Consider the following 13,323-nt stretch of genomic DNA (forward strand, 5'->3'; position numbering starts at 1 on the left):
TTCTTTCACCCAGAGGGTGGTGGGAATCTGGAACTCACTGCCTGAAAGGGTGGTAGAGGCAGAAACCCTCATAACTTTTAAGAAGTATTTGGATGTGCACTTGTGATGCCATGGCATACGAGGCTATGGGCCTAGTGCTGGAAAATGGGATTAGAATAGTTAGGTACTTGTTCGACCGGCACAGACTTGATGGGCCGAAGGGCCTTTTTCTGTGCTGTAGACCTCTATGACTCTCTAAACTAGGCACCTTACAGGCAAGAGTGCTACCAAATTAGTCACAGCCGACACTTTGTTATTGAACCTTTATTATTTCTCCTACAGTCATTGCAACAAACATCGCAAACTGGTGTAACATTGTCACCTCCACCAAGTCAGCTAACCAGGGTTTAATCAGATTTCCATGTGAAAATACCAAAATGACAAAAAATAATTGCTGAGTTTGGAGTAAGAACGGGAAATATTGGAGCAAGTTATTTCAATTCAGGTTTAAATAAATACATAGCTTATCAATTTAAAGGTGGATTGAATGTGCCCAAATTCCATTAGTATTGGTCCAACTGTTAAATTTGTGAGGATCGTTCTTTAGGCATCCATGGTAGGTGCCTACAAGAGACATTTAGGCTCTTTAGTTAAGTGAATTAGGGATCTAACACCTGTTGAAGGACCTCAACAAGAAATTTGTTGGCATTGACTGGGGCTTTGGTCCTGCATCATAGTGTAACTCAGTAGGAGTGCTCTTCCAGTTCCACAGGAATCACAATGGTTTGAGTGAATGCTGTTTGAGCAAGCATCAAGAATGAGCCAGAAAACAGGCCAAGATCAAAATCTACTCTTTTATAAATCTTTGACTTTCTTCACAGTTAAATTTCTTACCTTATCTTTTCTACACAGTTACTGAAAGCAATGCAACATCCAGAATATAGATGCCAAAATTGTAGGAAATGTATTTCAGAACACTGAGCACTGTAGTAAATTCAAATTAGCACCTACTCTTGACAAATGTAGTTTATTGATGTATGTTAATGGGATTTCTGGAGATTCTGAGCCACGCCCAGGATGCCAGCAGGGTTAATTCCAAATCTAGACTAATCTTTTTCTCTGAGGCTCTGCAGCATTATTCTAAAGGTTTTCTTACGTGTGGGCTGTTAAGAACTAAAGGAAACTATGAGGGGGTGGTGAGTGGTTAGTAATGGTAATGGAATGTCTTGTGTCTATTGTCTCAAGAGAAGTTAATTACTTTCCAACCAAGACACTTTACATTTCTTGCAAATAGTTCTACCTCCAACAGTAACCATGGCAGCACATTTTGGAAAAGCAAATACTGAGGGAATTAACTTGCAGGCCATTGTAAAAGCTTTGTTGATAGGTTGGACAGAGTAGTTCTGACCTGGGTTTCTGACACTCACCAGTCTGCATTTGAGGATACAATTTCAAATTCACAATTATTATCTTCTATGAAGGTATAAAATTCAAGATCTAGACAGTTACTTTCTGACGGCCATATCATTTGTTTCATGGCAAAAAATCCCATGCAGGATGAAGAAAACAAATAGTTACAACTTCTAGTATCTATAAAGTAAGACTACTACCGTGAATCTTTTATTTAAAATATATGCTGTGTTAAGATGTATCAGGTGATTTTATATACTTTAAAAGAAAGGAGCTACCCTATAATTAAGAATGCTGTTAAATTCAAACCTGGACTTGAGGACAAATGGAAAGTCCTAAATCTATTGTACCACCAGACCATTTCACCTTTCTAATTATTCAATAAAGTTGGCGTTCATTGCATTCTATGGTGGTTTTTCCCATAAATTTTTAAATTCTAGGTGTAAAAAAACCTACCCTCTGCTTTACTATGTTAAAGGAGCTATATAAATGTTGTACATGTTGCATTTTTATGAGCTTTTAACCACATTTACAGTGTTCTAATTCTAATTATGACAACAAACTTCATTGATTTCCTACATGTAGCTGAATTTTTGAAATATATCTTCCCTAGCTTAATTTATTTTTTTTAATCAAATATTTGCCAATTTCTGCTCCAAATTACACCATAGATAATGGAACTGGGGCAGAAAGCATTTGGTTTGTAAGACTCCTGTCAATAGTAATAAGAAGTTATTTTAAAACTGACTAACTTAAAATTCATCCTTTTTAAATCACTACTACCTAATTTTTGTTCTTTATCTGTCTTTCTTCTTTCATCACAGGCAGTTTGAAGCTAGAACTGTAGTCAGGTGACTTACTACTTACTTAGCTGTAATGGTGGCAAAGGATAAATCAAGATAGAAACAGTTCCTTATAAAGACCTATCTTCAGCATCATATCATGAGCTACGAGTTTATGAATCCATTGCCATTCATCTTGTGGAAAATTTCACCATGAATATGTCTCTCTCGTCTCATGTGATAATGCTCCTCCTTGGGTTGTTTTATGAAAGGCACTATATAAATGCAAGCTGTTATTATTGTTGGGATCAGCTCTATTTGTTAATTGTGGAACACTATTAGAAATTATGAGCGTTCAAGTGCTGTTCATTCCAGTTTCTGATCTCACCTTGTAGAGCTACCCAGGCAGCAGGACTATACTAATTCATGCACTGGCTCACTAGCCACAGAAAGTGTTAGGACCAAACAAGCAAGGTGTTGCAGAGGAAGAACTATATTCTCACCATTATGTTATTAAAAATATTTGCTCAATGCTTCACATGTCAGAGTTTGATTAAAAAAAATCAACACATTCCATTATTTAGGCAGTTGACAGCAGCATTTGCAATTGACTTCTTAATTGCCATTTCTCAATGGCCACCATACCACAATAAAGGACATTTGTGACATCTTCTTTAATGCTAGCCTGCTTGATGAAGTGTAGTCAAAAATGGTGTGTTTGACAAGAACTCAACTAACCACAAAATCATTCAATCAGTCTTTCTTTCATTCATTCATTCATTCTTTCATTCATGTGTGCTCCGACCAAAGGCAGGTCCTTGGCTCATTGTCTGTTGATGCTTCACTCTGAGCCAGCTACTTGGCAGTTTTTGTCAATGGTAGTTTACAATTGATTTCCACTCTCAGAGACAGGGAAAGGAGGCAGGTATACCTCAGCCAGAATGGGTATCAAACCATGGTGTTGGCAATATTCTAACATGGTAGTCAACTGAGCTAACTGGCCACCTTCCATCAGCTTATTCAATATTAAATTGAGAACTGGCACAATTTCCCAAGACTATAGTGGGTCTAACAGTTCAGATATGATCTGGAGGCCAGAAGACAAAGCAGAACCAAGATTTGATTAAACTCTCTAAAGACTGACTCCCATACAACTTTCTCCCAGTCCACTCTGGAGGACATCACAACAGTGAGAAGTAGACTTGAGATGTTCAGGAGTGAATTTTTGCCTCTGTTAGTAGTGTTAAATGGGCTCATGCTGAATCGGTAGCCATTCCTATATCACGTCTTATTTTCTTTACCAATAAAGCCAATGTAAAAGAAAGTCAATGTGTATATTGGGCAGCTGATTCACTATGAACCTGTTTCACACTGTTGGCAGAGACCAAATTCACCCACCATGGTTTTCATGGTTAGGGATATAGGCCAGAATTTTACGTTCGTCAGTTGGGCAGGCAGGCCGATTGCCACTGGCGAAATGGGCCGCGCCACCATTTTCCGCAGGCAGGCCAATTAAGGCTTGCACTGCTGCTTTGCGACTCCAGTGGAGAACGGGAAAATAGTTGCGGGGGCGGGTGGCCTCAGACTGCCAGTTCCAATGGGGAGCCGGCAGCTTGTTTAAAGAGTGGCCAGGCAGCCTGCTTGAATCTGTGCACCATGGCCACTCAGAGATCAAGAAATGTTGCATGGAGGGCAGAGGAGGAGGTGGGGGCAGGCTGCAGGAGAGGCCAGCGGGGGACCACTGTGCCCACAGATATTCGGATGCATGCCTTGCTGTCCTCCTGCAAGAGGTGGGAAACTGGCGTCAGATTCTGTATCCTGAGGATAGGAGGAGGAAGGTCCCCCATGTCACCAGCCAGGCGTGGGAGGAGGTGGATGAGGCTGTAAGTGCCCATGATGATGTCCGGCGTACTGGCACACAGTGTAGAAAACGATTCAATGATTTGCGGTGCTTCGGACAGGTGAGTACCATGTCTCTCCTGGCCATTTGACCCATAAGGCAGCCTTAGCCTTTGACCACCCAACCCCCCACCATGTATTGCTGTCGTTACTGCATAGGGCATCTGTTGCACGCTGGGTGGGCAAATGGGTACTGACAATGCCTTAGTGGTTGAGGAGAAGAAAGGCTTTCCCCGCAGCATATGTTGGTTTCTGTGGCATTTGAGTAGTTTGGGGGCAAGCTGCAGGGGATGCCAGTGGACACATACTCAGAACTCCAACACATGTCATATTGATGGTAATGAGATGGTCCAAAGGGTGCCTCAAGGTCTTTTGGCCAAGTCCCATCAGCTGGCATCAGCGCCACACCTATTTGCTCCTCCTTGCCATGGATGCTAGGACCTGTGTGCTATTCAAAGTGATGGACGCCAAATGTGTCCAAGGGGACTGTTGGGGGAGGGAGTTGAGACCAGCCGTACTATCTTCTGGGGACTCATCACTAGTGGTGTGGACAGGAGCTGCTGGAGGCCTCAGATGGGCCACTGTGGTTGGGGTGCAGCATGCGTGTGCAGAGTACATGAGCGAGCCGCCCCAATAAATCCTCTTCTCTGTTTTGCAGGCAAATAGTAACCACAATGCCCAGGAGCACCTGAGGACTGAGGTGGACGCGCCCTCCTCCAGCGCCTCACACCCTTCGAGGACCAGGCCATGGAGCTGGACAGGAGGCAGGAGGCCATGGGTGGTGAGGCTGGGGTCCAGCGGGCAGGTATTTGAGGTCCACAGTCCCATCCACTCTGTCTGCGCACCATCCAATCCATCCAATCCGCAATCAATGCTGCAACAATGCTCATTCACAGACTGAGACATTCTGACGTTTGGGTCATACACGAGGGACCCTCGTCCCCTTGAGGAATAGCGTCTCCACCATCTTCCAAATTCACCCTATCCCATTTGTGACCACTATCACCATGGTCTAACCTGCCATTGGATCGCTGCTGCACAGCTAAAGGCTTATTCCATTCTAGGGGGCTTGGGAACTCCTGCACCCTTTCAGCCAGTGCACCCCACATTACTTTGTCCAAAAGGTCCTCAGCACCTCAACTGTGTATCTCAACTTAGAAGAATGCCACTATGTTACCCATTCCTGCGCCAAGGGGAAATGTTGTCTTCTGCCCGCCCAGTCTATGCCCCTCCTTACAGAATGAAGGGCAATAATATGACCTCTCAATCTCCTGAGTTCGGTGGAAAATGTCACAACTGTTTGAGATGTTTCCTCGGCCCCACAACTATCCAGGTAACAATGCATCCACATCAGGTACCCCTGCACTCTCCCAAATCCAATGGTTCATAACAAGCCATGTGGCATTCATGAGGCCATCTGATCAGCCTGTCTGCATGTGCATTTAATGTTTGCGGCCTGTCTTGACTTATTTCCACCTCACCAATGTTCTTCTCCTTAGGGTCTTTAAGGGTGAGCGACTTATGAGGCTGGGGGGGAAAAGGGATGAAACATTGAAGTGAATGAACGCTAACTGATGCACTGTCTTTGTAGTTAATTTCAGCATCACCAGAGCGACCCACACGTCCTCAACGCAGCCCCCCCATCACACCTGAGGGGCAACATGCGCAACTTGCGGCACATCATTCCAGCCAGCCAGACACACCTCGGTGGGGACTTTACCATCGGCCAGTGTCCCGGGTCACAGTGGAGAGGGCACATCACGATTGCCGAAGGAGATGGTAGAGACAGAGAGTGCTGATGGCTCCAGCAGCCGGAGGGCTGCAGGGGATGAGGCACATGCTGAGGCCGGCACTGATGACGTGCCTCTGGAGTTGTCTCCATTGCAGCAATTGCAGAAAAGGCGGCTGGAAGTGCATTTGCATCTGGCAAGGTTGCATAAGGGAGTGGTTCAGTTGCTCTCTGCGACGGAGGAGTGTAGGCAGAGTGCGTGTGAAGATTCCGCCCTCAGGGCAGAGCTTCAGCCTTCCTTCAATGAGAGATTGGCGACTCTCATAGAGAGGGGTTTTAACCAAATGGATCAAAATATGATAGGGTTATGCTCTGACTTGCAAGCCCTCACAACGGTACTGGCCAAAGGTGGTCTTTCCCATTGTGGGAGATGTTGTGGACATCAAGCACTGGCACTCGGTGCCCATGCATCTGCGGTGAGCATGGAGGTCGAAATGGACATCATGTCGGCGCAGCAGCTACCTGTCGTCGCTGCGAGCTTCTCTCATGGTGCTCTGGATGGGGGCAGCAGCACCTCTGCCCCTCTCCCAGTCAACGTTGCTTCCGCTGAGGCTGCGACAACTGGGAAGGTGCCAGTTCAGGAACAGGCCACTCCCTCACAGGCTCCACGGGCCAGAGGACATCCGCCAAGGTTATCTAGACCAATAGGACAGCAGAGTCAGCAGGCTGTCTCACAAGCCACTCCGAGCGATGGGGCGGCACCCAGAAACGTAGACATAGCACCCAGAAACGTAAGCATAAGGCACCTTAGGCACTCCGCGGGTATGTCACTGGTGATTTTGTGTTGGCCTTAGAATAGGGACCCATTTTTCTGTCATTGTGAAATAATCATGTGTGCTTTAATTTTGGACAAATAAAGTCCACCTCTGTTACCATGGCTGAGGGTCTTTTCATTGTGGTGCTTTTTTCTTTTTCACATAATTATCATGAGTGCTTGAGTGGACATTGATGTTTCTGTACTAAGGCCTTATTTGCAGCTGATAAGGTGGAAGCTGTAGCACCTAAGTGCCATGTGTGGAAATTCCATGCAATGCTGATCCATGTATGTGGAGCTAGCTGAAGGTTCTTTGGATTAAATTGTCCTGGGTGTCCCTGCCTCCTTGGTGTAATCGCGGGTCATTGTTGTGGCCCTCATCATCACCCTGTGATTCCTCATCCTCTGAGGCACTGCTGGATTCATCATGTGCAGCCTCATCCAGGGCGTCAAGGTCTTCATCATCAATTCCATCCCCCCTTTCCAGCGCAAGATTGTGCAGGGCACAGCAGACTACCATGATCAGAGAGACGTGAGCTGGGGGGTACTGGAGTGCACCCCCTGAATGGTCAAGGCAACAGAAGCACATCTTGAGAAGACCAATGGCTCTCTTCACCATAGCCCTTGTGGTGCCCTGGCTCCTATTGTACCACTGCTCAGCTTCTGTTCTTGGACGGCGTACTGGCGTCATGAGCCACCTTCACAGGGGATAGCCCTCGTCACCCAGCAGCCAACCATCCAGCCGAGCCGGAGCACTGAAGAGCCCCGGCACCTGGGAGTGTCTGAGGATGTAGGTGTCGTGGGAGCTGCCTGGGAACCTTGCACAGACTTGTAAAATCTGCATCCTGTGACCACACACTATCTGCACGTTCATGGAGTGGAAGCCCTTCCTGTTGACGAAGGCACCGGGCTCACCTGCTGGTGCCTTGATGGCCACATGTATGCAGTCTATTGCATCCTGGACACGGGGGAATCCAGCAATGGATGTGAAGCCTCTGGTTTGCTGTGCCTGATTTGCCTGGTCGCAGCTGAAGTGGATGAAGGTGAATACCTGTCTGAACAGCACATCTGTAACCTGCTTGACACAAGTGTGGACAGCTGATTGGGAGACACCGCAAAGATCACCCACTGAGCCCTGGAAGGAGCCAGAGGCATAGAAGTGGAGGGCAACTGTGAGCTTCCAAGCTGCTGGCATGGGGTGTCCTCCCACACCGTTAGGGAAGATCTCAGGGCCAATCATCTGACAGGTATAGTTGACTGTCTCCCTTGAGAGTTGGAGCCTCCTTTGGCACTGCACCGCAGTCATACAGAGGTAGCTGCTTCGCCGCCTGTATACCCTGGCAGCAAGATAGTGGCGTTGTCTGCGGCCTCTTGCATTTGGACAACCTCTTGGCCCTGCGCCCCTTGTGCCTGCACCTGGACACCCAAAGGTGGCTCCCCTGGAGGCTGATTGTTCAGTCCTGGCCTCCTCCTTATTCTATCCCTCCCTTCCTCCTCAGGGGAGCTGCGTCCGCTGGAGAGTCAGAACCCATAGCCCCAGGCTAAACGGAAGCCTCCAGGAAGCTGCAAGGCCGAAAAAGAATGCTGTCTGCAGACTAGTTTCAAATTATACAAAAATCTCTTGGACATCGAGAACTACTAACAATCATATGGGCAAGTTTTAAACACTTTCATCAGTTAAAACCTCATGTAAAACACGAACAACCCCTCTGAGTCCACATATCCCGACATTGCAAAGGTTTTCTTAAATAATCTCCTACCCGCCTGCCCATTGGGCCCGTGCGCTGACCCGAAGTTCGCACTGGCCTCTCAAAATCCTGGTAATCAGCAAGTTAAGGGCCTTAACAAGACCTTCAATTAATGGCGGGTGAACTGAGTGCATCTGGCAACCAAAATATCGCGATGCCGTGCACTGACGTTGGCATGCTCGCGTGACATTTTACGCGCTGACATGCGGGCTACGCCACCCACATGTCAGCCAGAAAATTCTGCCCTAATTGCCAAAATTTATCAAGAATTTGTTATACAAGGCAAATGAATACAATGGGCAGATGGTGAGTGACATAATAATAGATAGGATAAATTCAGTGATACTTTGCTGCCAGCAGCAAACCTTGCTCACAGGGAGTGTAGATTAGAGACAGGTCTACAATTCCACAGCACTGATTCTTTGACACTTTGATTCTTTGCTACTGTCAAACTTGATTTTAAGGGTAGAATTTTCTCCCCATTAGGGGGGGTTGTGTGGGGGCGGGCACGGGCCAGATTGGGGATGCCAATCCGGTCCGTGCTGCCATTTTACGTGGGTGAGCCAATTAAGGCCTGTCCAGCATGACGCGCACCCAGAAGCGCTGTCCGCTCCCTGTGCATGTGGTGGGGGGATGGTGGGGGTGGGGGGCGTGGTTTCCCTGAGTCGGGAGTGCAGAAATCTTCCTGAGGCACAAAGGTGCCTCAGGGAGATTAGTTTTAAGTTTAAACAGTGTAATAGTGTTTTAGAAATTTTTATGATATGTCCCCTCATGTGAAACTGACATGAGCTGGGACATGTGCATTAATTTTAATAAAAATTTTTCTGAAAATTTAAAATCATTCATGAAGCCTCACCCCGCCTGTGGATGAAGGTCCATGAAAAATGCAAAGGTCGTCTAGGCTCTTCGCCTGCCCGCCAACCTTAAGGTTGGATGGGCAGCTTTCTCAATAGGCTTAATTAGTTCATTAATGGCCTTAACAGGCCTTTGACAGTTCGGTGGCACGCCTGCCGAACTGAAATGCTAAATGATGCGCGGTGATGTCAGGATGCATGCCCAACGTCAACCTGTGTTATTTTACGCCTCGGCGAGAGGGCCCCACCCTTGCTCGCTGAGCTGAAAATTCAGCCCTAAATGTCTCTTGGATGCAAAAAGTAGCGATTGATGCTGGTCTATACCAGCAGTGTGATATGGGCACATAGAGATTTGGCAATTCTTTCAATGTGCCTGATCTCCTTTCCACAGAATTTCACAAAACCATAGTTCAAGCTCTTCTTGGAGATTTGTTTCCTAGTCTCACTGTCACTTTTACCTGATTTGAAATTAATAAGTCTTGGCAATATTTTCCAAGTTAACATAAAAACCAGCGCCGTGAAACCTGACTGCCGATTAGTTACAAGCCCATTTCATGCTGCTGGCCTAGGCCAATTTCACTCCCCAGTCTTTTAGTTTTGACCAGTTAGACCTCAGTTGCTTTTAAATCTTAGCAGGTAGCAAACTGGAAATCACATCACATCTACTTAATCACCTAGTGGCAAAAATATTGACATAAGTTTAACTACATTGACAATTGCTTTTGCTGATGATTTTAATTCAGCTGTATTTTTTTTTACCATCTGTAATCATAAATAAATCACATAAATCAGCTTAATCACACCCAATATAAAATTAATCATGCTTTTTTCTTACCTTTTATACATACACATTAGGCAGAATTTTACCAGCCCTAAGGAAGAGGGAAGGGAACTGGGGGGGGCCAGTAAAATTGTGGAGAGCCATTATCAGATGGGCTCTCTGACCATGTCCTGCTGTTCGGGGATTTTACCGAAGGCGGGAACAGGGTCTGTCTTGTTGCCTGCCACATTGAGGCGGGCAGTCAATTCAAATAATGCAAAGGGCTTATTAGGGGTCATTTTATCAGGCGATGATGGATCTATCCCTGCCATGTGGGGAGACTGCCAGCTAAATGGAGGCAAACTTCCAGCTGCAGCACAGGGGTTATTGTTTATAAAACCACAGAGAGGCTTTGGGCAGCAAAGACAGCTCCCATAGCCCAGCAATTTCCTCAGAGGGGTTTCCCTCCATCACTTGCATTTATACTTGTTTATTTTTTTACAGCCTACATATTGTGGTTGCAGGGCTCCTGCCTGCCTCAGAAGCGACCACCACTCCTGGTGGCGCTGCTGAGGCTCCTGAGCTGCTCTGTGATTGGGCCAGCTACTCTCGGGGGGCAGGCTGCCATCCTTCATAGGGCAGCAGATCTGGCAGCAGCCACTTCATTGGATGCTGCCCGTATAATTGAGGGGTAAGCTGCCCTTGTATGTCTGCATTTCCAGCCAAGATCTGACCATCCGCCTGATTGGCAAAATTCCACCCATTATATCTAAGTAAACGAAAATGAAAATACAGTAGTATTTTAAATTTGGCTTCATATAAAAACTTGCATGAAGCTCAGTATAACACAATGTGCTTTAGCCAAGAACAGATTTGAGTACATATTATATATGCTACCAAGATGGGAGATTAGGCAGGTAAATTTTCAATTATAATTATTCTGAAATGTGATTATGACTTTGTATGCAGTATTTTTTTTAACGAATTCGAAGCATCTTTTTAAAAAACATTGATAATTTCCATGTACAGAAATCATACTCTTTGATTCTTTATAGTCATAATTATAAAGTCACATATTAATCTAGGGCAGAATGTAGTATGAGTGCAAACCTCCTGCTGAGTCCTTTTTAAGAGTAATTAACAGAATATGATGCCTTAGTTACAAAGTTGTGACAGTCCGTTTTCTCCATGTGTGGTACCTGGTAGCATGTATTAATGGTACTTCAATTTTTTACTTGTCCCCTGTCTGTAAAAATGAACTGTCAGGTCTTTAATTGTGTATATCATTGGTCACAATGAGTTCCCTTAGGGCAAATATCTGTACCAAGCAAATCACCTGATTGACCCCTTTTGTGGTATACTGTCACCTAGGCCTGAACTTTTCAGATGGCGGGGGTCTCACTTCCCTGCAGGAACACATCCCTGCCAACTCTGAGTGCCCCGAATGACCGTTAAATGGCTGCAGGCAGGACCTGATTGGCTGGCAGCTCTCCAGTCCCTGCTGCAACAAGAGCTGCAGTGAACTGAAGGTGAATTGCATGAGGATGCCGAAGACTAGGTCCGGGCAACAGAGGCCAAGGTAAGTTCGAGGGGTCGCAGGGTGGGGAGGGTAGGGAAAGCCTGGGGCGGTGCGATCGGGGTCTCCAAGGAGAAGCCGGGGTGGAGGAAGGGAGGTCCAGAGGCCACAAGACATTAAGGAATCCCTTGCCCGACTTCAGAAGGGGGCTTCTGTTGGAAGCATCCCCCACCCCCAGCTTCCTGCTCGAAATCTACATGCAAGGTCAATCCTCATGCCAGCTGAAAAATTGAGGCTGGGTGGGAAAGGGCCTCAGCTGGGGTAAGGTCTAGCCCGTCCCAGTATTAAATCATGTGGTCGGAGCAGGCGGGATCCCGTAGAGAATCCCGTCCCTTCAATTTCACGCTCCCCCCACCCTCACCTAAAAATATGCCAGTGGGGGAGCATAAAATTCTGGCCATAAGAAAGCTTTATCTCCACTATTAATACTCAAAACTTCAACTTCCATGATTGTGGCTTATACTCTGTCCTCTCTGGGACAGGAATCCAACTTTGATTGATATGATAATTTTTATATTTATATTTTTACCCACATTACCTGGTACATCTGTTGTATAAATCAAATGGATTTTCAGATTTGTGACAGATTAAATGCTTAAACACTACACAATATGTGCCTTTACCAACTGCTGTACATCAGTGTTATTGTGAAGACAATTACTAATTCACTATGTTAGCGTGCTTGGTTGAAGGTCAATATTTTTCCATTTTCATCAACATGGAGAAAACAGTATCCAGGACAGGAGTCGATTTTAAATCCAATATAACCCACATGGCAGAAATTGCATCTCTCACCCTCCTACTCCTCCTGGGTCTGATAGTCTCTCAGCTATCTGCTGCTACATTTTCCACTAACTTGACTGCATTTGGTTCCCCTTTGTTTTCACACAGAAAACCTAATTAAGAAAATTACTAATGTTTCAATTAATTTAAGGTCAACTGAATCTTATGCTAATTAATTGGGAGATATTAAAGTAAAATCAGGAATCTTCAGTTTTATCTCCATAGTAAAATTTTTGTTGCTATCTTTGGATTTTTTAAATTTATTCTCCCACAGAAAGCCTAAACTGGGAGTGAAATTGATCCTGTTATGGATTGCACATCCACACCTACCTGATGTGATTAATGATGAGGGTTGTAGATGGAATGAAAAAATCATCCACCCTGTCAAACTGCTTGCCAACTGGTTGGGTATGGATGGTGTGATGGGCTGCACTCCCACTGGCCTGATTAATTACCTGTAGAGAAAAAGTAAGTGAAATAGAAGATTTGCCTAATACAGATTCAATTTTGTGAAGGTTCTTAAAATAACCAATTGTGATTCACCACAAAAAATAGTGTCATTTATTAAAGTGTGTGGGTGTTTTTTTTTAAAAAATGTTATTTAAGTAATACTTAGCAAATAGACTTTTGGTAATACAGAACTTGAATATTGCTGAAAAGAAGAGACATGTTGCTGAAGCTTGAAGTCTTGCACTCATCAGGACAAAGGCAAGAATGCCAAATTTCAAACAATCCCAATTTATACAACAGGCTACTACTGGCACTCTTTTCCCCTGTAGTATAAACTGTTGTGATCATTTTAAATTTGGCATCTTGCCTTTGCAAAATGAAAAGCTCCACTAACATGCCTCACTTTTCAGCAATATTTAAATAGGCTTCTAATAATCTTTGTAGTTCAAAAGGGCACTTCTTTGCCCTGGTGAATTACTTCATAATTGTTATTCAACTTAAAAAGAACGTAATTTGTTGCTGATTGTAAAAGGTCACAA

At 45.2% G+C, this 13,323-nt stretch overlaps 1 protein-coding gene across 2 annotated transcripts in view; it reads right to left on the bottom strand.

The window, feature by feature from the left end:
• fstl5 (follistatin-like 5) overlaps window positions 1-13,323 on the bottom strand; it is a 1,008,072-nt gene that overhangs the window by 59,666 nt on the left and 935,083 nt on the right. For both annotated transcript variants that reach the window (XM_041200324.1, XM_041200334.1), the window contains one exon: window positions 12,665-12,789. In XM_041200324.1, coding sequence (XP_041056258.1) covers window positions 12,665-12,789 — 125 coding nt within the window. The remainder of the gene's footprint in view (window positions 1-12,664; window positions 12,790-13,323) is intronic.

This window comes from Carcharodon carcharias, chromosome 1, assembly GCF_017639515.1.
Source record: "Carcharodon carcharias isolate sCarCar2 chromosome 1, sCarCar2.pri, whole genome shotgun sequence".
In the NCBI taxonomy this organism is placed as follows: Eukaryota; Metazoa; Chordata; class Chondrichthyes; order Lamniformes; family Lamnidae; genus Carcharodon; species Carcharodon carcharias.